We start from the raw sequence: 27,951 nt of genomic DNA, 5'->3' as shown, positions 1-27,951 counted from the left end.
GGTAAGATCGATACTTGGAATAGATAGATTCTATCTATTCATGTGTACATAAGAGTTGCAACACGCTGCAATGTATTGCAATGTTTCAATTTTCTAAACGAAATTGGAACTAATTTTGCAAATATCTCTGTATAAAATTTTAAATGTTGCCTTGAATGACCGAGTGTAGCTTTAGGCGATTTTACATGTACTACTGAGCTGCAAATTCATTTGCAACAAGTAATTTGTCTATTTTCGTTTAGTCTATGATATCATACAACTGTATGGAACGAATCGATTACAGATGTCTAAAGAATTTTTATTTATTTCTTTATTCATATTATGTAGACGGATTTATGCACGTGCAGTGCATTGGGTGATTTTATTGGGTAAAGTTCACTGTGTACATGGGCACGCAGTTTCTTTTTCCCACTGCGTGTTTAGAATGAAAGTCTCCAGATATGGAGTTTTGGAACTGTGGCATTGAAAGGTAGCAGGTCTTACGTATCATCAATAAGTATAAAATGTATTGTTATTTTCTATCATCATCAGTCTCCAGTCGTCGGTCCCTTCGCTTTATGACAATCCTTTAGACCTATAAAGTTTGATATTTAACGGTATTTTTCGAAGAAATGCAGTTGAAAAAAGCAGCAGCAGCTTGAAAACTGCACCACTTGCAATTAAAATTAAAAAAAAATACTTTTGAGATCTTATTGAAAAGCTGTCATTTGATATGTCACACAATGCAATGTCAATTTTTTTTAATTTCCATCTTGCCTCCCATAAGTGACCGCCATATTCAGATTCCGTCTATTCACGGCTCACCACTGCGGTCGAGCAACAAGAATTGATAATGTACCTTCAACTGAATCGGTCTTGAAGATATAATGTATTGTGACAGACTGACTTGACTGTCCGAGGCAACCATATACTCGTACGACCAACTATTCTAGTCTAATATAATCTATATATGAGTCGCCAATTCTCATCCATGTCATATCAGCTGTTCTGGATTTTTTTTATATGATGCAACTGCGACATTTCAAATATATAAATAAATGAATTTATTGGGGAATCGGTAATAAATAAAACACCATAGATAATTTTCTGACAATGATATCTTGTTTTATTGAATAGCAATTAGCAAGTCGAGTAATGGGTGCACATATAACTCTGTGGAAGAGATGGTGGGTGTGTCTTTAGGGGTGGTTACTGGTGCACCCATCAAGCTTCCAATTATTTCAATACATACTTCCATCAAAATATAAATAAATATATCAGGGAAATAGTTATAAATGAAAAGCCTTTGGTAATATTTTCTGACAACGATATCTTGTTTTATTGGATGTCAATGGTAAGGCGAGCGATGGGTGCAAAAGTAGCTCCGTTTAAGGGATCTAGGGTGTGTCTCGGAAGTTCGGGCGCTCTTGCACCCATCGCTACCCACCCACTCAGTACAATACATACTTTCACATTAATAAATAAATAATTATAAATAAAATATCAACAAGTTACAATATAACCTTTCGTAAAAACATTTATAATAACTAGTATACCTTTTGGATTTTCAAATTAGGGTGTAACAATAATTGTTGTAAATTTTAATAAATTCTTATTTACGAATAGTTCACGCTGTCTTATAAACACTTGTGTTGTATAAAAAAACTGTTGTTATTGTTGTTCAACGATATAATCTGTACAGTCCGTTATTATATTCTGTTGTGGAACGTTTAGAAATCGTTTTCTGGCGCCAGGTCGAACCTTGGTGGGAAGGTGCCAAGGCCGTCAAAAGCGGGGCGCGTGCGCTGGGGCTGTGGGAACAAGGAAATAAATAAATAAATAAATAAATAAAAATATAAAAGGGCAATCGAAATCTTCTATCATGGGTGCAAAACTTAATAAATGCTTATAATATTTACTAGCGCTCCCAGTCAAGCTTCGCTTTGATTAATTGATCTTGATAACTTTACCCCATTAGGCTAGTAAAGTTACTCAAGCAACCAATTAGCTATCGGCGGCAACCACTTGTGGGAATCGAACCCACGGTCTATACGCAGATAGCAGGATCACTGACCATTTAAAATTTAAGCATTTAATTCCAAATATATTATTCTGAATATTATAAAAATGACCAATTATTCCCCTTTCTCCTCTAACTAAAAAAATATCTATGCTAAGAGTAGGCGTGGGTACGACAAAACTCAAGTGGGTGTGGACCAAACCTTAGTACCTTGAGATGCCTGTAAGCCGTGGAGTTATTAACATTGAGGCTTACTTGTTTACGGTAACATTTCCCTTTTCTCTCATTTTGATTTATCGAATCTACATGAATATCGTTTTTCTATCCTATTTTCTGTATACCTACCTCTTTACATCTAGTACACCTAAATTGGCCTAAAATGGTCTTACTGAATTCTTATTGGTAAATTAGTCTTACTTAAATAAAAATAAAAATGAGCAAATTATTATTAAGACTTTAAGGTTTTCACAATTTCACAATACTACTATCGATTTTTTTATGACACAAACAGGATATATCATGCTGGGCTTATTATTTGGTTTTCCATTTAATTTGAATAACTGAAACAAGATACATGCTTTCTACGCTGAGTTTCTTTTAGGGAAATTACACAATAGGAGTATCTAGTGTATGTACCAGCACTGTACATTGTGCTGTTGTTGTGTTGTGTTCGGGGGCAACGCAACTTACATTTATCCCACTGGTGACCTATGGACGCCCTTTAATGGACGCCTGCATGGAAAGAGTACGTTTTACTTGACAAACTTAACATTATCTCGATTAAAATACGACTAAATAAGAATTTAAATACATATTGTGACAAGGTCGAGACCTCTCCAGTATTTACGAAGACAAGGATTCTGATGAAAGTTGGATTGTAAATATTTCAATAATATAATTATTATGACTTTATTAGATTCGTATTAACTTAATGTAAATAGTGCAAACTCACCGCCGGACTGACTCCTCTCGCAGCGGATCCTGCGCGTCCCTTGCCACGGAATTTGCTGATCGCCTGTTCCGCGAGATCTGCCCTTTCTTCGGCTTCCTCTAATTCCTGTTGTGCCTTGCGGAACTTGGCCAAGTTGAGGGCGGCAATTTCTTCCGCTTCCTCGATCTGCCTCTTGTAGGTCTTGATCTTCTGCTGGAGTTTGTCGACGAGGTCTTGCATACGCTCGTGGTTCTTGCGGTCCTCTTCGGCCTGGAAAGTCAGTTCCTTGATGCGCCTCTCGGCCTTACGCAGGTTCTTCTGTGCGTCTGCGTGTCTCCTCTGTTCACCGTCGAGCTCGTTTTCGAGTTCTCGTACCCTCTGTTCGAGTTTCTGGATGGCCTTCTTGCCTCCCTTGAGCGCGTTCGCCTCGGCTTCGTCAAGCCTGACCTGCAGTTCCTTGATTTGTTGTTCGAGAGCCTTGCGGAGTTTCTCCTGTGTCTGAGCGTGTTCCTGCTCAGCGCGGAGTTCGTCGGCGAGCCTGGCGGCGTCGACCATGGCCTTCTTCGCCTTCTCTTCGGAGTTCTTAGCCTCGTTGAGGAGCTCGTCGAGGTCGGAGTGTAGGGTCTGGAGCTCGGACTCGAGTTTCCTCTTGGCGGCGGAAAGGGAACCGTTCTGAGCGGAGAGCTCGTTGAGCTGTTCGTGAGCATCGCCAAGTTCCTGTTCGGCCTGGCGGCGAGCGCGGTCGGCCTGTTCCAGGAGCGTACGGGATTCCTCGAGTTCGTTCTGGAGGGCGTTGGCGCGACGCTCCGAGATACCGAGCTGTTCGCGGGCATCGTCACGTGCGCGTTGTTCCTCTTCCAAGGCGGTCTGGAGGTCCTTGATTTGTCCTTGGTAGCGTTTGATGTTCTTCTGGGCTTCGGCGTTAGCCTTGTTGGCGTGGTCGAGGGCGATTTCAAGTTCATTGATGTCAGCTTCGAGCTTCTTCTTCATGCGCAGGGCCTCAGCCTTACCCTTAGCCTCGGCTTCGAGGGAAGCCTGCATGGAGTCCAAGGCGCGTTGGTGGTTCTTGCGGGTGTTCTCGAATTCCTCTTCCTTCTCCTGGATCCTCCTGTCGATCTCCTGTCTGACTTGGGAAAGCTCGAGCTGAGCGCGAAGGACCTTGTTCTCTTCCTGTTCGAGGGCTGCTTCAGCCTCCTCGAGGGCGGCCTGGAGCTCGTCTTTCTCGGCTTCGAGACGCTTCCTGGCTTTCTCGATTTCGTGGATGTTGCGGCCACCCTCACCGATCTGGTCGAGCAAGTCCTTGACTTCATCAGCGAGGTTCTTGTTCTCACGGCGGACAGCCTCGAGTTGTTCCTGACCTTCTTCGTAGGCACCCTTGAGGCGGAATAATTCAGTGGAGTAGTTGCGGCATTCCTTCTGGCTGGCATCGAGTTCAGCGGCAAGGTCGTCAACCTTAAGCTTCCATTCGCCAATGATTTTGTCGAAGGCTTTCTGTTTCTTCTCAGCGGCGTTAGCGATGGCAGTGGCGCGGTCGACTTCGAGTTGCAGGTCCTCGACTTCAGTTGCAAGGCGCTGCTTGGTCTTCTCGAGGGCAACGACCTTCTGGTTGAGGGATTCAATGGTCTCCTCGGCTTCGGCGAGGCGGGCCTGGAGCTTGCGCTTGGCCTCCTCGAGTTCCTCAGAGCGAGCGACACCCTCGGATTCGTATTTGGAGCGCCACAATTGAGCTTCAGCGTTAGCCTTGGAAAGCTGGCGTTGTAAGTCAGCCTTGCCTTCGGCTTCCTCTTCGACTTGCTCGCGGATGTTGTCCAAGTCGTGTTCGAGGTTGCGGAACTTGCCAAGAAGGGTAGCGCGTTCCTGTAAATAAATAATTTAAATTATATTCCTTCCCATTATAAACGATTTTTCTTGGTTTTTCACGATTCATTAATTTTTATCATCAACACAAGCAATTAACACATTGAAATGAAATGAAATGTAATAAAAAAATGAAAATCTAATTATTAGTTTTATGGTATTACTGACCCTGGCCTCTTCGTCGGCAAGCCTCTTGGTGTCTTCCAACTGTGTGGTGAGCGACACCTTGATCTTGGAAAGCTGCGACACCTGGGACTCGGCCTCCTCCAACTGGCGGAGCAGGTCAGAGTTCTCGATGGACAACTTCTTCTTGGCGGCGTCGAGGTCGTTGAGGGTGCGGTTGGCTTCGTCAGCCTTGCCCTGGACCTCGTTGAGCTGGTGCTGCAGTTGCTTGACGATCTTCTCTTGGGCAGCCTGGATAAAAAATATATCGTAAGCAAATTGTGTCTCAATTATTTGCAACTTTGTTGTTGATGTTGAAATGCATGTTTTGTTTTGTGGTTAATCAATAAACATTCAGCTGATTTATATTGTTATATAAAACTGTTGAATAAAATAATACTTATCAATAATATTTGTATCATCCATTATTTTCATGCTTTTACTAGTTTTATGTTAAGTCATTTTATAGTAACCGTAATTAGTATATTCGCACACACACGATTTAGACCTAGAGTTAATATTATAAAGCAGTCCTATCCGCATTCTTAAAGGAAAATATTTATCTGTTAATTGTTATTAGAGTGTAATAAAGGTTTCATTTGTACATGAGTTGTGTCTTTTGTAGATTGCTGGTTCTAATTTTGCACCATTATTTTATACAAAGCTGCGAAGCGTCCTAGAATTGCTGATGCCAACACTTTTATCTTTCAGTCGTTGTATACCTTTTCGTTGGACAAGTGGTCGATACCGGCGCGAAGGTCATTGACTTCGCTAAAGTATTGAGAGCGCTCTTTCTCAGCCCTGGGTAGATAAAATATAACAAAATTTACATTAGTATAATCTTGCTACTCACAGCTAACATATTCACCGTTGATGAAATGTACGGCGTACGCTTCAGTGAATATATAAGATGTAGACCTAGATAAAGTATATTGTAAAAGTGAAGAATTGTTTTCGATGTTGTGTTTGTTGAAGTGTAGTAACTGAGTCTACCAGGTAAGGTGGCATGCAGTTTGACGGTACACATGCCTCAGTGGATGTGTTACCTTCTCCCTCGCGACTTGGTCAATGGCGGCGCGAGTGTTGTTAAGCTCGTTGTAGCAAGACGCCCGGTCGTGTTCAGCCCTGAATTTGTAGCAACTCATTGATTTACTTTTCCCTGATATACTATTGGGTCAACATTTCGAAGAAAATGAGAAAAATCAGTTTTTAATACCGATAAGATTCTATCGTTTCTTTAGGCATGAAACTTAACTAGTTTCATGAATTTTTTAAACTGAGGTACATATTTGAAATTGTAGTCCGTGACCAACCCACATTAGAGCAGCGTAGTGGGTTCAATATCAGAATATTGTCCTAATAGAAGGGAGGCCCTGTAATGGGCCTTTGTTCATAATGTGGGCATAATAATTTTCCATGCTCAGATTAAAAATACCATATTCTTATAATTAAAGAACATTTAACATGTTTTGTTATGGTTCCACTAAAAATTTTAATTTGTAAATTGATTCAAAGAATGGATTATAAATACTTACTTGGATTTAAGTTTGTTGAGTTGGTCGAGCTGCTCGCCCATCTCAGCAACGGCATCGTTGTGCTTCTTGCGGAGGTTGGCGAGGGTGGACTCGTGCTGGATGTTGGCCTCCTCCAGGTCGCGGCGCAGCTTGCTGAGCTCGGCCTCGCGCTTCTTGTTGAGCTCGATCTGGGCAGAGGTGGCGCCACCGGCTTCCTCGAGCCGCTCGCCGAGCTCCTCGAGTTCGCGAGCGAGATCGGCGCGCTGCTTCTCGGCCTTAGCGCGGGCCTGGCGTTCGGACTCGACTTCCTCTTCCAATTCCTCGATGCGGGCTTGCAGTTCCTTGATCTGTTTCTGGGTCTTGCTGACCAGGGACTGCTCGTCCTCGAGCTTGGCGGTGAGCGAGGAGATCTCCTTGTCCTTGCGCTGGATGGTCTGTTCGAGTTCCTTTTTGTTGCGCTCGAGGTCGGAGACGGCCTCCTGGGTGAGCTTGAGGTCGCCCTCGACCTTCCTCCTCTGCTTCTCGACGTCGGCACGCAGTTTCTTTTCGCGCTCCAACGAGTCTTCGAGTTCGTCGAGGGTCTGCTCGAGCTTCTGCTTGACCTTGTTGAGGTGGTTGACCTTGTCCTCGGCGGCCTGCAGTTCCTCGGCGGTCTTCTGGGTGGTCTCGCCTTGGAGCTTCTTCTCCTTGTTGAGCTTGTTGATGAGCTCGTCCTGGTGGGCGATCTCATCGTTCAAGTTGCGGATCTGGTGATCCTTGGTGGCCTTGTCTTGCTCAGATTTCTGGACGGAAAGTTCCAAGTCTTCGACATCCTTCTTCAAGCCGGAGACTTCCTGTTCCAACTTCTTCTTGGCTTGGAAGAGCTGGTTGCGGGCATCCTCCTCTTGGGTGAGGCGGTCTTGGGTATCCTACAAAAATTTTAATCGATGAGTAATAATAATTTAAAATCAGAAGTTAAAGTTGAAGTAAACAAATTAAATTTATAACTCTTTAGTAATCAAGTCTGGTTTGTATCGATCGACAAGTAATCTCGTATCATTTTTAACTATAGTTCGCAATAAAAACGAACAGCTAGTAGACGTGCAATTTATTTTTAAACATCCTAAACTATTTCCCGTGTATACAAAAGTTTGTTTATTTAAGGAACCGCGTTAAACATAAACGAAGCAGTTCGATTTGCAACTTAGCTCACCGATTGCTAGTCATTACTAATTTGTTATGACTTTCAGATATTTTCGGAAAGTATTAAATATGTATTATTTTCAACATTTAAATTTTATAAAAGCATAAAAATTATGGTATTTTATAAAATTGTACCTATAATACAATTGTTAGTATAATGTATTGTAGACTATTGTTTTTAACAAGTGAAGAGACAATGTCACTTACCCTAAGTTGGCTCTCGACATCAGCCTTCTGCGCCTGGAGCTTGTTAGCGCGGTCTTGAATTTCAGAGAGAGATCCCTTTTCGCCTTCCAGACTAGCCAAAAGGTTCGCCTTCTCTTCGAGGAGCTTCGAGTTGAGGGCCTCGACTTCCTTGCGGAGTTTTTCCTCCTTCTCGAAAGCTTCCTGGGCCTTCTGTGCCTTCTCCTCCAGTTTCTGTAAAATCACCTCACTGTTATCACCCGCACCATCCCACATCGCTTTAAAATTCCCGGCCATTTTTATTTCCTATATCACACCATCAAACTAAACTAGGAATGCAATATTTCGTATCGTTCGTGAGTATGGAAGGGTGGGTGCGCGCGCCGCCGACCACTCCGCAACTGAGCCGCGCTGGAGTTTTCCAGCGGGCGTGTTTTCGCCCCCGCAGGCCCGCACGGAACGCATTATGTTAGGAAAAAGCGCGTAGACGCTGGAGAGGGGAGAAATCCAGAAATGGACGCGGCAGGTACGGCGGTGTCACGTAACCGCCAGGTGGGCGCGGTCGAGTCTATTTGCGTTCGCCTGAATCACGTTATAAGCGCTGGAAATTTTAATAGGTCAAAGTGCTCCATCATTTTAGGACAGGTGAGAACGCGAGTCACACGTACCGCGATCTCATCCTCGATGCGCGTGACGTTGAGGAGGGGCTTGACCCTCTGCCACAGCTTCCACCAGGGCCAGGTGCGCAGTTGGAGGTATTTGCGCAAGTTGCGCTGGACCACTTGGAGAGCCAATCTAAAAAAGACATTTTACTATAATTTTTAACAAACAAAGCACACCCACATATTCACAATCGTTGAAATTTTTGTACCTCTGTTCTTGCAGTTTCTTGAAGTCCTTCCTGGAGAGGTAACCACGGATGTAGGACTGCAGCCAAGATACGATCTTGGAGAGCCTGTCGTCACGCAACTCCTCCATCTGACCCAGGACACCAGCGCGGAAGAATACCTACTCACCAAAATAAGTGTTATGCCAGAAGAAAGCACGAAGATAACTTCAAGAATCATAAAAACAAAACTCTAGCCAGCATTTCAATTCTCGTTTTTAATAAAGCCATTGGATTTTTAAAACTTAGGTACTTATATATAAGTTATACAAATCTTTAAATTAGCACAGAAAGTTGGAGTTTAAAGTTAGTAACAAAGATTTTAAAAGATGAAGGACGTAAGTATAGTGTTTCACCTGAAAATTAGTTCTCAATTAGATGAACACGAGAAGAAGGCAATTTTAGCGACATGCACGTAAAGCGCTACCTTCGTTTTTCCCAGTCTGTAAGACTCCGAATCCAAGCCAGTATGTTCGAGAATTTTCTCGGCGGCTTTCTCCGGAGTAATTGGCTCTTTGACCAGGTTTGGGCACAGAATTTTGTATCTGCGTTTGGGAAGCACACAAATAATGACAATAATACTACAGGGTAAGGATATGAAAGGGTAACACCTCGAGCATGAGTGTTTTGTGCTCGAAACAAATAAAGCACCTTAGTCAGTAAGGATTTGTGGGGCGATGTAAAACAGTGTCCTTATGAGTTCTACATTTCGCCAAGCATAACAATGAAGCGATCCAGTGTGGCTGCGCCTGGACCACGTATCTAGAGTATCTATCTACAGGTACAACAGACATGCCTTGGTCAGACCGAGACGGTAGGACTCGACATCCAAGCCCGAAGCGTCCAAGATGACTTGAGCGATTTTCTTGGGCTCAGTTTCCTTGTCGACAGCTTGAGGGGCCAGGATCTTGTAGCTATATTATCAAATATATGGGCACTCGGTAAGGGAAAGTCAAATAATAACAAAAAAAAGGGTTTTGGATAGCTTCCGTAAGTATTGGAACTAACTACAAATTAAAAAATAAAGGACATGATCTCTTTGTTTCATGTCTGTGATATTACATACAATAACAAAAACAAAATAAGATAATAATGCAATGTTCAACCTACAACTCTATTCTTTAGAGTTTAGTTTGATTTTGATGTTCAAATCAACATTCATCTAAATACCATACTCAAACCGGTACGCAAAATAAAGTCTTGCCTTGGTGTGCCCTATACGATAACTCTCAGGGTCGAGCTCGACTGATTCGAGACACTTCCTTGCTGCTTCTTTCGGGTCTTTTTCAGCCTGCATGATTGCTGGCGCAAGAATCATGTAACTGTTTCGTTTAAATAACAATACACCTTTAGTAACTGCGTTGACATATTGATGATAGTGTGAGCTGTCACTAAGTGACTCAGGAATCTTATGCATGATTTTGAAAAGTCGACTCATCAAAACAATTTTAGAACGTGTTACTCACAGCGAGCGGTTCCTATGACGTAAATAGGAGTCAGCTGCTGTACCAGAATAACACTGTTCCAATTTTATGTATATTACTGAGTTAAAAATGTTTAGACTGCCTTCTAAAATAATCCACTTATCTAAAGTTATGGCTCTAACTCTAACATATTACGCAATAAAGTAACTAAACTGTTCCATTTGGTGACAGAATTATATAAACTACTGACAAGATTTTATTAGATTCGTTTTTATAACAACTTCACACGAAATCTTACCGGAGCTTGAAGTCAGGGTAGACCATCCTGTTGGGGAAACCTTTACGGCAAATACGGATGCCTTCCAACACACCGTTACAGGTGAGCTGGTGCATCACAAGGTGGGAGTCGATGAGACCTGGCGAGCGGAAACATCATGTTATGCTACAAGTGTGTCACTTGCATAACTAGGTCTTTGGCACAATTTTAGCGAAGCGAGGAATTTTGTAATATTTCATTTTAATTAAGATGACGTTAATAGTTTCAATGCTGCGCCTAGGTGCCTCTACTAAATATATTTCATCATTTAACACCCACACGGCACTGTAAGTGTCGAGTGAACATGTCGGAGGCGTAAAATATAACGGCTCTATAAAAAAATCTGAATTTATATCTTAAGTTTATTTTCGCCGTAACACATTGCCCATAAACATAAGTGGTAATAATAAATATGATGAAGCATTTTCACACACACACACACATCATCAACCCATATTCGGCTCACTGCTGAGCTCGAGTCTCCTCTCAGAATGAGAGGGGTTAGGCCAATAGTCCACCACGCTGGCCCAATGCGGATTGGCAGACTTCACACACGCCGAGAATTAAGATAATTCTCTGGTATGCAGGTTTCCTCACGATGTTTTCCTTCACCGATTGAGACATATGATTTTTAATTTCTTAAAATGCACACAACTGAAAAGTTGGAGGTGCATGCCCCGGACCGGATTCGAACCCACACCCTCCGGAATCGGAGGCAGAGGTCATATCCACTGGGCTATCACAGCTCTTCCTTGAAGCATTTTACAACGTGGTAATACGAGATCTAGGAATAGCACTTACCGGCCTGTTTCAATTCATTGGGAATGATACAACGCACGAAGTGAGGCTGAGTCGACCTCAGAGTCGTCATCAAGTTGTTCAGTTGTTCCTGTGGAACGTAATAAGCGAATAAGCAAAGTTTTTAATTATCAAAAGCATAAATTAATCACAAAATGTGGATGGCAAAAGTTAGATTCTCTACTTAACAATATTTCAGAATGTAATTTCATAAATGATGACGTAAACATGTATAGATAGTGAAGGAAACGTAAAACAGATGAACATTAACATTGAAGTAGATTAATGGTAAAACGAACATAATAGTTATTAGAACACTCAAAGCCAGGGTTAAGTACGTCAAACGGACAAACAGAAAGCTTAGTAATATTAACCAGCGGCAAAATTGGTTTTTCTTCAACAATTTGCTGCTTTAAAATGTAAGATAGTAAATTTTTGACACACTTTGTATTATTTTGTGCATCTTTTTTAATGGTAAGAGCAAGTTTAGTAGATTTTCAAATCTACTATAATTGTGAATGAAATAAAGGATTTCACCTCGAACTTCAGTTTTACTGATCGAGGTAAAAAAACTATATCGTTACAAGATATAGTTGTATCAAATGTAGATGTCGATGTAACATCCACATTCGATAAGGGTGAAAAAAAAACTCTCAATAGTCTACATAAATTATAAACTGTATGTACTTTGTATGCGGAGGAGACAGTAGCAAAACCACCGCCCTTCTTACCGCGGCCACCTATAAATGTACATTAACAAGCAACAATTAATGCAAAGACGATCACAGTTAAAACATAAAGTAAACTTCGATGAATTCTGCTGTACTCTGGACTCAGACTTTTGCTGTAAAACATAGACAATTCTGGACATACACGTGGGGATTATTTGTAAGCGTCAAGGAATGGCATCTTGAATGAATGTTTTTCAGTTTACCAAATACTACTTTGCCGTCAATTTTGATACTCATCCAAAAACAAGTCGCAAATTTGACAACACTTTTTGTCGACTTTAACGAATTACAGAATTAAGTAATATGTAATTTTAGGTACAGTAGAAACTAGAATTTCTATGCGAGATCTGTTTTATAATATTAGTATCTGTCACTGTAATACTTGTAATAATTGCATTGCGAGAATCGCAATTCCTGTTATTAGCTGAATTTGTTGTACGCTTGCCAAGAATGATGCTTAGAGCTATGGATTTCTATGACACTGATATAAATCTGTTAGCACCAAGTCTTATCACTTAAAATATAACAAATTTGATGCTGCAAAATTTTTGTTTAACATTTTAGTATTTTTCACTTAAAGATGTTAAATCTCATAGAAAACCATTCTGTGTGTACGAAACATAACTGTCTATAACTGTATAAAGGCTCAAACGAGTACTAAGATCTAAACTAGAGTGCTATAGCCGTCATACAGTTTCAATAATGCAATAACAAGAATAACGATAACATTGACATTTTCAAAGTGAAATCAATTCTAAAAGGTGCCATTCCAAGAGTGTTGAGAGACGAAGACAAGCGTGACACAGAAGCGAACTCTCGGACATATGTGCCAGTTTACCCTGTAGAGCGAAGATACGGTCTGGAAGGCGGAACCCTTGGTACGCTTGCTTCCAGCGCCTATTTTATATAAAATTTAGTTGTATTAAAAAGTCATGGTGTTCCATTTACTACAATGGTTATAATATCTGAAGAATAACGTAGTTTCGAGATATATGAGAACATGAAAAATGTCTTCGTTAAAATAAATAATATTTTATATAGTAAAAATAAAATAACAACAACCGTATAAAAAGTCAATAAGTTTAACAATTTAATACTTTTAAATATAGAAAAATTTAAAGATTAGAAAAATATTTTATTAAGAAAAAATTTAAAAATACCTACAATATTATTTGATCTACATATTTGTGTAGAATTAATAAAATTGTACCTATTATTAAAATAATGAGTTGTAATCTCGAGATTTTTATGGAATGTTAGGTGTACAAATTACCTACTTTATGGGTTTTTATTTTCATGTTGCTTTTGTACAACTTGACGCCAAAATCCACATACCATATTGATGGTTTCTCAGATCTTTGCTAAAAGTGTTAATCTGGTTGAGTTCGCAAACTTTTGTAAAATCAAAATCGCTGGATGCTAAAATTTCTCACGATCCATTAAGTCCCAATACGAATTAATATAGAGTTTAGATTACTTAATCAATTTTTTATAGTAAATATATTCTTCATTATCTGCTGACTATGATTTTATAGTCAAGTGGTTCCAATTTGATAAAGATTTTTTTCATTTGTAATAATAAAAATGACTGAACAAGCAGATGGTCCATCTGATGGTCAGTGGAACACCATCGCTAAAAACAAAGCAACGCTTTGCAGAGCATGCAAGGAACATGGTCTACAAAATGCCGCCCTGTATCCATCACCTTAAGGCGTATTTATTGCCTCAAGTGTCTTAATTACACCGGCAAGAAATCTTCAGACCAGGACACAGAAATACTGCTTTGTGGATTTAAATTTGAAAGAAATGTTGAAACTGGTCAAATGACGATTATAAATATTTGTATATGTGATAAATGTTAAAAGCCTCATTGGTCCCGTGTTACCAAATTTGGCTACAGACAATGAGGTCTAGAGTTCGAATCCCGGGTCAGGCCAACAAAAAACATACGTGGGCCTGGAGTTGGGAAGTTCGCGGTGTTATTACACCCTCTTGCCTCGGAGAGTAAAGCACCTGATTTTTCATAGGTCAATAACATCGGACTATAAGAATGAGAAAATAGAGAGTGCACCTGAGGTGGTGCACACACTTGTGCAATATAATATCTCCTAAGTATATGGTTAATATCAAAATTATATTGGCCGTTGTGGTCGAAATAAAAAATAGTAAAAAATTCGACCAGGAGCATATTATTAATGTAAAAAGACAACTTACCCTTGCCGCCACCGCCAGCGCCGGCGTCACCGGACTGGCCGGGATGGTCAGCGAAGATTTCGACCAACAGTTTGTTCTGGCCCTTCTTGAACTGATCGACAACGGTGTCGTTAAGAGGATCCTTGTTCTTCTCAAGCCAGCCAGTGATGTTGTAACCGACCTGTTCAACAAAGGCAAAACTTGAACTAACGATTATTTGACGTATCCTGTTTACTACTTGGGCTAAAGACTTTTAGTTGTAAGTAACAGTGTTATCTAATCTATACCAATATTATAAATACGAAAGTAAGTCTATCTGTCTGTCTGTCTGTTACCTTTTCACGCCTAAGCGGCTGAACCGATGAAGATAAATCTTGGTATAATGTTATATGGGACTTCGGAGCAAAATATAGGGTAATTTTTGATTCTAAAAAAAAAATTAAAGGGGGTGAAATAGGTGTTAAAAGTTTGTACAGAAAATCCTTCATTTTTAGTAATAATGTGATTCAAGAATTATTAAAATTTAAACCCCAATGTGGTGAAATAGGGGCTGAGAAAAGTTTACATCGATTTCCACACGGACGAAGTTGCGGGCGTCCGCTAGTCTAACTAACAGTTTTAACGGACGATATATCTGAACCGTTCGTCTATACCGTTAAAACTGTCTATCACACGCACTATTAAAGAGATAGTAAGTTAAATATCTCATCGAAAAATAATACCTTATGGAATTTAAGCTAACTTATCCTAATAATTATACAAATCATGCCCACGTGGAATGGTGGCAAGAATACTGGCTACATTTTCGCGCAGGACAGCCAGATTATATGATTATATGATATAGTTCTTTCATATCTATATTTTTAGATCTCGGGTTAGAAAATGAAGACAATTATTGAAGTTTAAAGATTTTCCTATTTTTAATAAAGTAATAAGAACCTATCTACGAGTAAATTTAACTAACGAATAACGAGGTTGTTTCTGCGTTATAATGGCGTTCCCAAAAAACAACGTAATTTTCCAATTGTATTTTGGAAGATATTTTCATATATTTTTAATTTTAAAACACAATAATTTATTCGGATATGTCTCCCCATGGTTTTTGAAATCTGAATAACGACATACTTACAAACATTTAATTATACTGACATCAAAAACACCTGCGACTACATACGAGTACATACATAGATGCAATCAATTGGATGAATGGAAGTGCATATCAATATAAGAATTCATTCCAAATTCAATAAAGTAATAAACTATTGTAAAATAAAATTTATTTATATTGTAAATAATGTTGATTTTAAAAGAGCAACTGTTGAGTCTTATAAATAGGATCTACCTTCCGACCGATCACTACACATAGACGAATTGGAGTTTTAAAAAAAAATGTTTGGAAACTAAAGATACTTGTACTACACTAATTTGAATTTGAATAGTTGAATGTACACAAACTCATCAGGCCTGGTGAAGGTGTCCCTGTTGTCGCGCATTTTAATAAAATGTATTGCGCCATTTTATTTTAATAAAATGGCGACCGCCGCGACATTAGTTCCAGTTTTTTCCACCGCGTCAGAATAGTTTGTGGCATTATAAATGTAAGTGACACAAGAACGTCTCTCTGACCGAAAGTTACATCTTTGTTCCTTTGCCGTGGAGACCCTTGGACCACGGAGTCGAGTGTGGCTTTTTTGCCGCATTAAATTCAACGCGGTTAATTGTCTTGACTAGACTACAGAAAGGCAGGCTCAATTTTCGCGCAAAACATCAGCTTGACTATCCAACGCAGAAATGCCTGCCAATATTCTTGTCACGATTCCACGTGGGCATGATTTAATCTAACACGGAAATGCAGGCTCTTGCAATCATTCCACATGGGTATGTTTTGTATAACTATTAGGTTAAGTTAGCCTAAGTTTCTTGTATCATTATGTAAATTGATACTTACATTACCGGCGTAGTGACCAATGGCGAAGTGAGCGGCTTGGCAACCAGGCTTGGGAGGCTTGGGCTTCAGGTAAGGAGCAGACTTGCCCAAGTGGTTGTTGTTCAACTTCTCAACGAACGTCTGGTCAGTGGCTTTCGGGAACATAGACTCTTCCTCAAGAATCGAGAGGATACCCATAGGCTGAAACCGAACCGGTGAGATTAGGACACGAAAACCTGTTATGGATACTTTGCTTTGAAAAAGTTAAGTGTTCCAATGATTTTATATTCAGATATGTATTTTTTAAAATAATATTGTTTTATCACTGATAATAAATTTGATACTCATGACATCGACGTAATTTTAGAAATTCTGATATTATAATTACAAACTTTACCTTGATAAAAGAAAAAAAGGGCAAAAAGAATTTTGAAGTCTGAATTACATAATTAAGTTAGCATCAATTAACGATTTGTCTGTACTAAATCACAATTTTGCTGATAAATGCGATTCAAAACTAAAATATCTGTCCTGAAATATGTATACTTAAAAGTATATGTTAGGGGTTATCTTAAAAATAATTCAAAGCATGCAAAATATATAATACAAATAGTTTAAGTGTATTGTGCAATATTTAACGTTACTTTTATATAGGCATGTTACAGGCGTTCTTTAAATTTATATAGCTTAATAGTTTATACGTAGCCGTAGCCAAAAATTATGTAGACAATAGCTTATATTACTCACCAAATTGCTTAAATTAAAAATAAAGCTTGCTCATTAGATGTTATTACAATAAAATATATTCATAGTCTTCTACGTGGTGCTGCCTAACTTTTCCGCTTTGAAACTTGGATCGCCATAGCTTGGTGCAAAATTAAGTAATCTAGAGTGTATAGCGTATGGAATAGCTTCAAATTCGTAGTTCTGCGTGTGCTCAAAAAGCTTAACGTATTTTTAATATATACCGCTTGGGAAGGGGGCACAGCCAGAATTTCCTTGCATTTATTTGCAAGCGATGTCAGGCGTTGATTATTATCAACATGTATAGAGCATGAAGCTTCGTCTATGGCGACGCTACAGCCTCAAGCTAGTTACGTTACACCTCTAATACCTTTTCTATCAAATTTATGGTCGCTTGGAGATCCATACCAAAATCTATAAAAGTCCATTCGATCCCTTCTCTTTCGTATTCCTCTTGTTCTAGGACGAACATGAAATGATTAAAGTACTGTTGCAATTTTTCATTGGTAAAGTTAATACAGAGCTGATTAAACCCGTTCAACTGCCGTGGGGACATGTAAAAAGATATTGAAGCAAACGTTAAAAACCTAATTATGATCTGATTTGTATTTTGTAGATGTATGGGAGTGTAGTCTAGTGTTGTAAAGTTTGTTTAAACACAACATATAAATAAAGTATTAAAAGTAAAAAGTACACACGATAGATCACACAAAACTTCAAATAACATTGCTAGTCGATCGAGAGAAGCCTTTGAACTCTAAATGTGTAAATTTAATTAAGATTTTGTCCTTTCAGGCTTTTGTCGATGACCATGGCGAGTTGCAAGCGTTCATTGTTGCGTTTCCGCCATCTACCTTTTCTATAAGGTCAATGCAATTTTGGAGATCCATGCCAAAATCAATGAAGGTCCATTCGATGCCTTCGCGTTGGTACTCTTCTTGTTCCAACACAAACATGTGGTGGTTAAAGAACTGCTGAAGTTTCTCGTTGGTGAAATTAATGCAGAGTTGCTCAAAACCGTTGAACTGCAGGGAGATTATTAATGAAAAGGTTAAGCTAGAGGTTTAGAGAATTAATCGGGACTAAGAATACAGTGGCTACGGATCACATTCCGTAGGTATCGTTTCCCTAACCAAGACCTGGGTGTGCGTATGTATGGGCCACGTCTATCTCCATAGACTCGGCGTTGGTGTCAAACACATTCCCGTCGGTAGTAGTCCAGTCGACGACGAGCAAACCGACTCGGTGGACTATTACCTTTTCGATCAGATCGATACAAGCTAGCAAGTCCATCCCGAAATCGATGAAAACCCAGTTGATTCCCTCCTGCTTGTACTCCTCTTGTTCGAGGACGAACATGTGGTGGTTAAAGAATTGTTGCAGCTTCTCATTTGTGAAGTTAATGCAGAGTTGCTCGAAACCGTTGTACTTTTTGAACAAGATGAAACCCAAATAAGTGGAGTGAAGATAGAGTTAGATTAGCTAAACTACTAGAATGACAACAGATTAGTGAGCAGGGTACGTCGATAGCTAAACCAAACATAGGCAACATCGAGGGGGATCTGTGTCTCCCCGATGCTTTTTTCCCAGTGTACCTTTTCGATAAGGTCAATGCAGGCCAGAAGGTCCATTCCGAAATCAATAAATTCCCAATGAATGCCTTCCTTTTGGTACTCTTCTTGCTCCAACACAAACATGTGGTGGTTGAAGAATTGTTGCAATTTTTCATTTGTGAAGTTAATGCAAAGTTGTTCGAACCCATTGTACTAAGGAAGTAAATGGCATTAATATCAAAGAAAAATAATTGGTCATAGTAGTTACTCCTTCTACCTGCTGGACTAAAAGATCAGTACACAAAAAAATATAACAATATTCTAAATACACTACAATGATTGTATGTATTTGTGATTTGAAAATGGTAATTAATTTCAATTTTCGAAATCACAAATTCTTTCAAACCAATTTTGATGATATTGAGAAATAAAATTTCAAGATATTAACTGATTCAATAAATTCAGTTCAAACCTATCACTGATACTCACGTCGAAGATTTCGAAACCAGCAATATCCAGTACACCGATGAAGTGCTGCCTCTTCTGCTTGGTGTCTAGGGTCTCGTTACACTTCTTCACGAGCCACTTGAAGAGACGATCGAAGATACCCTTGCAGAGGGCACCGACGGAGTTGGTGACCTGGTCCTTGTTACGACCCTGGGTCACGAACTCGTTTCCGACCTTGATGCGGGGCTTCAACAAGTTCTTGTACAAGTCCTGGACGTCGACGCCGAGCAGTGTGGCGACCTTCTCACCATCCTATAAAAGAAATATAAGAAAATTTTAATGTATGTCATGTCAGGTCATGAAATGGTAGGTCTTCATGAAATTAATATTGTTGGGCTTGAATTTTTTACATCAGCTACAGGATTTATATTAGTATGCATGTGCATACTAAATTTTTATACATAATATTTATTTTGAGATTAGCGTGATATATTCTCTATGAAATCGTGTTCAACGTCTAGAGTTGACTAATTAATATTATCAATGTCTAGGATAACAATACTATAATACAGACAGCTAAAAGTAACTTACAGCAGTGCCGTCGGCTTCAGCCTGCTCCTCGCGACCTCTCTGCTTGAACTTCATGGAGCCCATGTGCATTACAGAGGCAGTGATCTTGTATACGTTGTCCTTCTCTTCTTGGGTGAAGCCCAGAATGTCGAAAGCTTCCTGTATCAGTAATTTGTAGTTAGATCATTATAACAACATAACCATTATAATGTGGCCACATTATCAGACGAATGATGGCATTATCAGACGACTGATGGCAAACTTTGAGCGTGAGTATTTCGTCAAAATCACAGTACCGAATCGAATTTTATTGAGACAATACATATCCCATGGCATTTCTGCAACGTATACCGTACGTTGTAGAAACGCCATGGCAAATTAGATGTTTTGAAGTAACAAAGTATAAGCGTCTACGATGTCGTACCCCAACGCTGCTGTGAATAGGCTATTACTTTTCAATAAACATTTATCAAATATTGATAATTGAACCACTAAATCATAATAGTAATTACACAAATGGAATTTGAGGAAAATACAAATATTTCTGGTTAGTACATAATTCAGTACAAATGTGTTATTGTTAATATAATCGATGCAATACGTTACATAGTAAAATATAAGGATAGCGTTAACTTGCAAGTCAGAGAGGACTCGTGATACTGGTGCACAGGATGAGGATTTTCTACTATTTATATATACTCTAGAAGTCTATATCTAAGAAAGATCTATACTATAGGTTTCGGTGGAAATCGAGGGCCCTGATTCTCTATGACGATGATGACAATTTGATGTCCAAAGTAGACCTTAATAAAATAATGTAAAATTTGACATCAAATTTGCACATGCAATTAAATTTTCAAATTGAGTACCATAACGAATAAAGGCCCAGATTAAATCCAGTTCTTTGGATTTTCATTTAATTTCAACGAAATCGTCGTCGGGTTCTAATGTATCAGCGTCTCGTGGCTTCTTCAAAGGGTCACTCGCAATATCTCGGGTAGCATCTATTACACTTACGTCTGTCAAGAGGCATTCCTCACCATCATCGACGTTAGGGATCGTAACCTTACCCTGGGCGACGTTATAGTAATCGTATATGTCGTTGGACAATATACACATCTCTGTTGGTAAATAAGGAGATTTAGTAATAAATGTCAAAACACCAAAGAACCCTAAGAAGTCTGCCCTATCTTGAATGCTGTCCGTGTCGTGTCTGTGAAATTAATAATGTGTGTGGGGGTGCCTGTGCTGGAATGGGGATCAGAACTAAATTGTGGTTCAAATCTGTGCATAATGATCACTTGACCATTGCAGGGAGCGAGCATGCTGCAACCGTGTGTATGTCAGCGAACTAATTTAGCTTTAGATTCAAATTTTGTGAACCCGAATATCTGATCCACGACGCACGCTCCTTGCTCAGGCACAAAACTTACGATCGTGCGATCGAATTGAACTGCGTCGTTGACACCAGGTATCCGTGTTTTCCCTTGGCTTATCAAGGGATAGTCCGAGATGCGGGGACTAAGCATCGTTAACTCTGCAAAAATCAAATCATCTGACATACACATGCAGAGACCAATCGCTAGATCAGTCTTAAGCAAAGCAGGCGGAAGAAAATATAGTACAGAAGAGCAGAGAGATGAAAACACGAGCCAGTTGTCAGTTTCTGGACTCACGTCAGTAAGTTTCATTTCCTCGCCGTCGTTAACGCCCGGGATGACGGTTTTGCCTTGTGCGACGATGTTGTAGTCCATGATGTCATTAGACAAAAGGCAGATCTCTACAAAACCACACCAACAACAGTCACAAGAGTTGGTTACAAAGGAATAGAGGATAGAGTAACAGTACGCATGCTGTACTATTCAAACTACCACAAAATAAAACGACACCTTAATCCTGTTTTGAGGGAAAGATGCCCCGACCACTTGTCAGTTTTTCGACTTGTTTCGACAAAGTGATCGGTGGAACAATAAATTCAATCCGTCAAAGCCTTCAGTTCTAGGAAGGCTCCACTTACGTCGGTCAACAAACATTCCTCTCCGTCATCTAAGTTGGGTATGGTAGTTTTTCCTTGCGATACGATGTAATAGTCATATATGTCGTTTGACAGCAAACACATTTCTAAATATGAAAATACTTTTTAATACACATTCTAAATTAACAGATTTAAGTAGATGTGTGATGAGTGATCGAGTGTATGGAGTGTACAATGTACATAGAAATATAATTCAATATCTATTTATAGTACAACTGGAATATTATACAGAGGAAAGATTTGATGATTGTTTGTATGTTTTGAATAGACTCTGGAACTATTGAACCGATTTATAAAATTCTTTCATTAATTGGAACACTATAGCATATACAGCTACAGGCTATATTTTATCCCCGTATTTATTCCCCTACGAGAACGGGAACCACGCGGGTGAAACCGCGCGGCGTTTGCTAGTTGAAATATAACTCAATACCTATTTATACTACAATGAATACTTAATACATCTGGAATATTAAAGGCTGTAGCTATTTCTGTTATTCAGTTCCAAAACTTTATACTGACTTTTTTTTAATTATCGCATAATCTATCAAAAGTATTATTACGAAAACTTTGGTTCACATAGGATTATATTCCATCTTCGTTTGCATTTACATCTATTTTTCTTATAGACGCGTCCATAATGTATAACTAAAACTTCAAGTTCAGGACTCCTCTAATTGTAGTTACTATGTAGCGTAATATTTAATTTATATTTTATCCTTTATCACTTTCCATCCATTGTAAGTTTGGTATGATTAAATATCTTCAAAAATTTTTTTTGTGAATAACTAAGTACTACAAATATGAAAATCATGAGTGATCAACTTGTTGGTTGGTTTATGATTTTTACCTTTAAGTCCTTTGACGGAGCCAGACATCATCTGGTAGAAGATGTGGTAAGAACGCTCGAGTGTCTGTTGGGAGATGACACGAGCCTTCTCTAGCAGATCTGTAAGGTAAAGCCCATTTTATAATACAACTGTGTACTGACAAGTAAACTGGAATAACAAATGGAAGAGTTTACTTACAGGTCTCGATATCGGCACCAGCCAGTTTTCCAGATGGTCCGAAGTGAATACGGATGAATTTACCCTGGGAAAGTCGGAAATTAGAATAAAAATTTCTTCCTTAGCAATAAAATTTTTAGGAATCATAACGCGGTAAATGACTACATGAATGATAAAGAAAACAAAAAAAAATCGGTTTCCCTATCACTCACTCGATAACTGGCTACGTCCAAATTGGGTATCCATAACTTGCATTATATAATATTACATAAATAAATCTGGAGTTCAGAACATCGTTGCTGTTTTTAGGGTTCCGTGCCTCAAAAGGAAAAAACAGAACCCTTTCTGTCTGTCTGTCTGTTTATCAAGAACCTTTATTTCAGGAATGAAAGAAATCTTAAAAAACAGGCTTTAAAAAAATAATACATCTCATTTTTGTTTTCCGTAATAATCAAAATCAAAAATAAGTACCAAAATTTAAGTATCATTACTCTACATAATTACAATCTAGCAATCAGCAATTTAAACTAAACTCAAAAAACAATATCCTTAGAAAAAGTCGTCCAATAACATCAGTTATGCTTTAAGTAGATTACGAGTAGATTGTAAAATGTTTGATGTTGTGTTATTAAAGTTGCTAGTTGCTACATTATTATCTCTGAATGATTACTTTAAATAAGTAGATACTAAGAAATGTATACTTACGAAACGGGAGGAGTTGTCGTTACGCACAGTCTTGGCGTTACCGAAGGCTTCAAGCACAGGGTTAGTTTGTACGACCTGGTCTTCCAGAGATCCCTTCTTCTCCTGAGTCGGGTCCTTCTTCTGAGAGGCACCGACGGTGGCGAAGTACGCAATTACCTTCTTCGTGTTTTCAGTCTTACCAGCACCAGACTCACCGCTGTCGAGTCATAAAAATTTTTACTTTAAATATCGGTCCACTCAAGGGAAAATATGACATTAGCTCTTCTAAGTTGCCAGTTGTTTTTACGACATAAGACAAAATACTTTGGTACATTGTTGTGGTGACTGGTACTTTTTCGATCACTTGGGCATGATAAGACAATTTCAAAACATACAGTTCGTTTAACCGTGTTAGTCGATTTTGTTTCTACAATCCATAACGTTTCCAAAACGAAATATGATGATATATCATTGATATTGATAAATTGATCATGTAAGCTTATTGATAAAGAATTTAATTCCCATTAATTTTTTAGGTTGAAACCTAACAGACAGAATTCATTAGGGAATGTAAAAACGAAATCAACATGGTATCATGAACAGAGGCCCTGATATTGTAATCTGTGATGGAGTTTGCAGATAAATCATTGATATTATGTACTTAACAAAACGTTACTTACGTAATCAACATAGATTGATTTTCGTGGTTGGTTAACATGTTGACATAAGCGCCATCGGAAATGGCGAAAATGTGAGGCGGAACTTCCGAACGACGCTTGCCTCGGTAGAGCTTGGCGCAACGGAAGGTGTACACGGGGAACCTCTTGTAGGGGTTGATGGCCACACAGAAGAGACCCGAGTAAGTCTGCATGAGAACAATAGTGAATTAGATAACAATATGGCTGTGGACAACAAAATGTGTGATCTCAATAAAGAAGGACGTAGTTTTACTAAATTCACAAATTCCAAAACAATCCAAAAACGATTCATGATAGATATAATGATTTGGATAAATACAAAATGAATCTGAATATTGGAAGTTGTAATTAGAAATGTAACTTTGTAAGCAAGATAAAAAGGTGAGACAAGTTTTGTCTGTCTTGAAAATCGTGGGGACGTTAGTTAATACAATGAACAGTAAAAAACAATAGTGAATGGACAATTTCTGGTGGAGATCGAAAATAAAATCACGTAAGAATTGATTGGACTAAAACAATATATACGAGTACTGCGTAAAACAAAAAATAAATGATTTTGTATAAACGAATTTAAAAACCAAATAAAATAAAATCAAACATCAACACTGATATTTTATATCTCAGCATTTTCAATCAGAAATAAAAATCTCCGCAAAATATTTCATAAAATGAAGTAGTTGAGAATATTTTTTGGAGAATTTTACCATTGCATATCACATTGTGCAAAATAATCTGTCAAACATCGAAACTGTTTTCTCAAAAGAAAAGAGTTTGAGGGACATTTTACGATGTCTTTTCTCTAACTCTACAAACAAAACAATAGAAAGCTTTTAGTTCTAATTTCGGGGCTATAAATGGATTTCTATGATAGATAAAACAAACCAAAACAATTATGATTTTGTAATTTATTAATGCTATCAAACCAGGAAATAATAGTTTTGCGTAAATTTTGGTATTATTGTAAATGGAAAGACTGGGGTGAAGTAAAAGCTTTCTTGTAAAACACAACACTGAAATAAATCTATTCTAGACACAATAAACAGTAACAGATAATCCTTGGACGTTTTCGAGTCCTTTGCCACCGTCTTGTCCTGTGTACAAGGGTTCAAGAACGGCACTGAAAGTGAAGATTCTGAATACCAAGGGATAGGAGAAACAGGAAAATGGACACCATAGTTCTTTTGATTTTACAGAGTACGTATAATTTGACAAATATTTATGTCTTTTCCCTGCAACTGGAAGTATATGGTTCGCTGGGAGTAGCTACTATTAAAACGCAATAGGTTTGGTTTGAACTCTAACCAATATTGCTTCAACAAAATTTTAGAATAATCTGCTATTTATATTTAGTTGATTTTGTCTTCTTTATACTTAGTTAATAAAACAAAAAATAATATCTAATATATGAAAGCTATTGTAATACTTATCTATTTATTATAGCATTTTTGTATGATACTAGATAGCATAATATAGCAAGTAATAATTACGATCTTTAAACTACATCGTAAGCCTTATTTGAGAATCAAAGTTTCAGATTTTTTAGAGAGAAAAAAGTAAGAGGTCATTTACGTATTGCCTACCCTAAAGGTAAACGTTTAAAAATGCTATAATTCTTAATTGCATTTATTTTAATAAATCTTATGCAGTTACTTTAAAAAATAAATTTTATGACTAATTTATCATCATTACGATCAAGGTTCTCGTCTGACCCGATTTAACACATCGCAGAATCTAATCGAGCTAAATTTTTGTTCAAAATAATTAAAATTCATATCAATGGTAGCAATGTGCCAATGAATAAGTAATTGACTATCTGATAGATTGGTAAAGTTCCAAATTAGATATGGTGTCCATAGAACGGATAAGGTAAACACATGCAAACTCCAACGCTGCAACCTCTGCTTTGTTCCTGACTTACGTAAATAAGCTTATGGTAATATCTCTGCTTCAAGTTATACAAAACTGAAGCGTCGTTGAGGTATGTCAAGTTGGACATATCCTCACATTTTTCGTACTTAGGCGGGTTGACTTGTCCTACCAGGTCCTTCTTGAAATCCTTGGTCTGCGGGAAAGATATTAGCGTTAACATTAGAGTAATGGTCAAGGCGCTCGGGGCGCCTACTTACGTAGATAAGTTTCGCATAGTATCGTTGTCGAAGGTTGTGGAGGACGGCAGCGTCGTTTAGGTACGTCAGGTCAGCCATGTCCTCGACTTTCTCGAATTTCGGCGGGTTTACTTGTGAGAGGAGTTCCTTTTTTAGTGTCTTCTCCTGCTCATTTAATGAAGGCACATCAATATTAGCTTATAAATTAACAATAAAAAATAAACTATCATATAAAGCTTTATGTTTAACTTAAATTTTATCTTTGACTTAAATAATTATCATTCATCTTAAAATAAAAGTCAATGACCTGAGTCAACAAATCAGTTACCTATCGTTACTGCAATTCAAATTAATTAACTTTAATGTTCTAACATAGCGGAACATTTTTTTAATATCAAAGCTTAAACGGTTATCATTAACTATGTTAACCAAGATTCCGTTCATCATTTTCATTGTCAAAATTTCATTAATTTTTCATTTACAGCTTGCGTTCAGTAGTTTTGACTTAAGTTCCTATAATTTGTCCCCTTACGTCACACCTTGACCCTATTAACTGATCATAAATTAGCCCCTGACTTAAATCACAACTCAAGTTGGGTAATTCCCAATCGTCCACGTGTCGCTGATAGTTACCTCGCCCCCGGGGAGGTTGACGGTCACCAGGTCGCCCTTGGTGGCCTTAATTTCTCCCTGCACGAAGCCCTCCTTCTCGTCCGGCACCCAGCAAGCCTTCTTGCCATCGTAGGGCTTGCTCTGGTCGATACGTTTCTGTTCTAGAGAAACGAACAGGTATGGGGTCGGATCGGGGTCTTCACCCTCTTGTGCTCCGGCTTTCGGCATTTCGGAGGGCTAACGAGACTTGGGCTAGTCGAGACACGAGAACACAGCCCTGGAGCCTTCCTGTTGGAGAACCACACGTTAGACTGACGATCGCGGAGTCTCGGTACGGAGGCCCCGTGCGTCTATTTGTGGAGTAACCCGAGCGGTGGCCGGTTTGGGAATGGTGCCAGCTCGGACGCCGTTTGCGTAATACAAAGTTTTATGCGCGCGTTTTTTATTAGCTTATCCCGAACGGCCCTTCGCGGATGTTACGTCACAGGCATGCGGCGCTGGAGCGACGCCAACGGATTTAGAGCGATCGTGGATTGTTGTTTATTGTCTTTTATGGCAATGGTTGTTGGGCGGTTTTCAATACTATCAATGAATCATTTTCTATTGCATCTATTAGAGCTTTTACTATATTGACTTTTTAATTACTGACTATTCATAAATTGCTTATTAACTAGTTCAGCAAAAAAATTTTGATACGACTGATAAATATTTTCATTTATTGTTTAATAACTGTTCATATAAAACATTATCATTATTTCAATCATCTATTATCATAACTAATTACAAAACATGTCTGAGTTTCATCAAAAGATCACACTTCGCTGATAGCTTCCAACAATCCACCACCAAGGCAATAAACAACTCGGCACCTCACTAAGAGCACACAAATCCAAATCCACTCGGTCCAGCCGGGGTTACTCTACGTCACTGTCCGATGTCACACTCGCGATGCGATAGAGCACTGTGTACACTGGGACGCACGGGTGAGACGTGCGTGCGTACTTACGTTTGAAGCCGTTCTGACCGGCGGCGGGGGGCGGCGTTGCTTTTTATACTCGCAACACGACACCACCGCGCCCGATCACCCCATTTTAGGCGGATGCCAGCCTGCCCAGCATCTACACTTTCAGACGAGCTTAGCTTTCACTTGAGCTCGAGCGCGAGCACCAACGGTCATGCGGGAGAAGACTCCGGGGTTCGATTCCCTTTGCGCAAAATTTGATGTTTTGGAAGACATACATACTTTGGCTCACGCTGAGCAAATCTGCGGATAACATCTGTCAAAACCATTTGCACCCAAATTTATCATTGCAGTACGATAACAATTTAAGATATGGATGTATTGCATTCCATTGCATTTCTAGATTATTGAGGGTAAAGCGCGAAATGGTTT

General features: G+C 38.9%; 1 protein-coding gene across 35 annotated transcripts; it reads right to left on the bottom strand.

Moving 5' to 3' along the window:
* Positions 1 to 1,079: 1,079 nt before the first annotated feature.
* On the bottom strand, positions 1,080 to 27,582 carry LOC112057654 (myosin heavy chain, muscle). Of its 35 annotated transcripts, XM_052885353.1 has the most exons (26): positions 27,565 to 27,582; positions 26,580 to 26,846; positions 25,760 to 25,903; positions 23,824 to 24,008; positions 23,165 to 23,360; positions 22,481 to 22,544; positions 22,303 to 22,401; positions 20,435 to 20,538; positions 19,439 to 19,576; positions 18,890 to 19,159; positions 18,105 to 18,275; positions 16,125 to 16,304; positions 14,198 to 14,357; positions 12,822 to 12,880; positions 11,256 to 11,343; positions 10,437 to 10,554; positions 9,919 to 10,036; positions 8,700 to 8,836; positions 8,497 to 8,623; positions 7,853 to 8,062; positions 6,485 to 7,371; positions 5,672 to 5,750; positions 4,956 to 5,201; positions 2,952 to 4,787; positions 2,690 to 2,731; positions 1,647 to 1,790 (listed from the first exon to the last, which is right to left on the bottom strand). In XM_052885353.1, exons 2-25 carry the CDS (start codon positions 26,784 to 26,786, stop codon positions 2,708 to 2,710), a joined length of 5,847 nt encoding a protein of 1,948 aa, XP_052741313.1. In that variant the 5' UTR covers positions 26,787 to 26,846; positions 27,565 to 27,582; the 3' UTR covers positions 1,647 to 1,790; positions 2,690 to 2,707. The 35 variants fall into 35 exon arrangements, with proteins under 35 accessions (XP_052741312.1, XP_023953900.1, XP_023953901.1 ...); XM_052885352.1 differs by lacking the exons at positions 2,690 to 2,731; positions 9,919 to 10,036; positions 12,822 to 12,880; ... (1 more) ...; positions 20,435 to 20,538; positions 25,760 to 25,903 and adding exons at positions 9,511 to 9,628; positions 11,940 to 11,992; positions 18,443 to 18,613; positions 21,435 to 21,538; positions 25,968 to 26,111 and having other exon boundaries at positions 1,080 to 1,790; XM_024098132.2 differs by lacking the exons at positions 2,690 to 2,731; positions 12,822 to 12,880; positions 20,435 to 20,538; positions 25,760 to 25,903 and adding exons at positions 11,940 to 11,992; positions 21,435 to 21,538; positions 25,968 to 26,111 and having other exon boundaries at positions 1,080 to 1,790.
* Positions 27,583 to 27,951: the final 369 nt, after the last annotated feature.

Source organism: Bicyclus anynana, chromosome 14 (assembly GCF_947172395.1).
Source record: "Bicyclus anynana chromosome 14, ilBicAnyn1.1, whole genome shotgun sequence".
Lineage (NCBI taxonomy): Eukaryota > Metazoa > Arthropoda > Insecta > Lepidoptera > Nymphalidae > Bicyclus > Bicyclus anynana.
The sequence above is the reverse complement of the archived record's forward strand: the minus strand, read 5'-3'. Positions and strand labels throughout refer to the sequence as shown.

Bases quoted from the DNA above. Each gene is read 5' to 3' on its own strand.
- LOC112057654 (XM_024098114.2), bottom strand. From the start codon at position 26,786: ATGCCGAAAGCCGGAGCACAAGAGGGTGAAGACCCCGATCCGACCCCA. The intron at 21,198-22,302 runs GTAAAAATCATA...GTGGTTTTGTAG, and splicing joins CTCCGTCAAAGGACTTAAAG to AGATCTGCCTTTTGTCTAAT. The intron at 4,788-4,955 runs GTCAGTAATACC...ATTTATTTACAG, and splicing joins TTGCCGACGAAGAGGCCAGG to GAACGCGCTACCCTTCTTGG.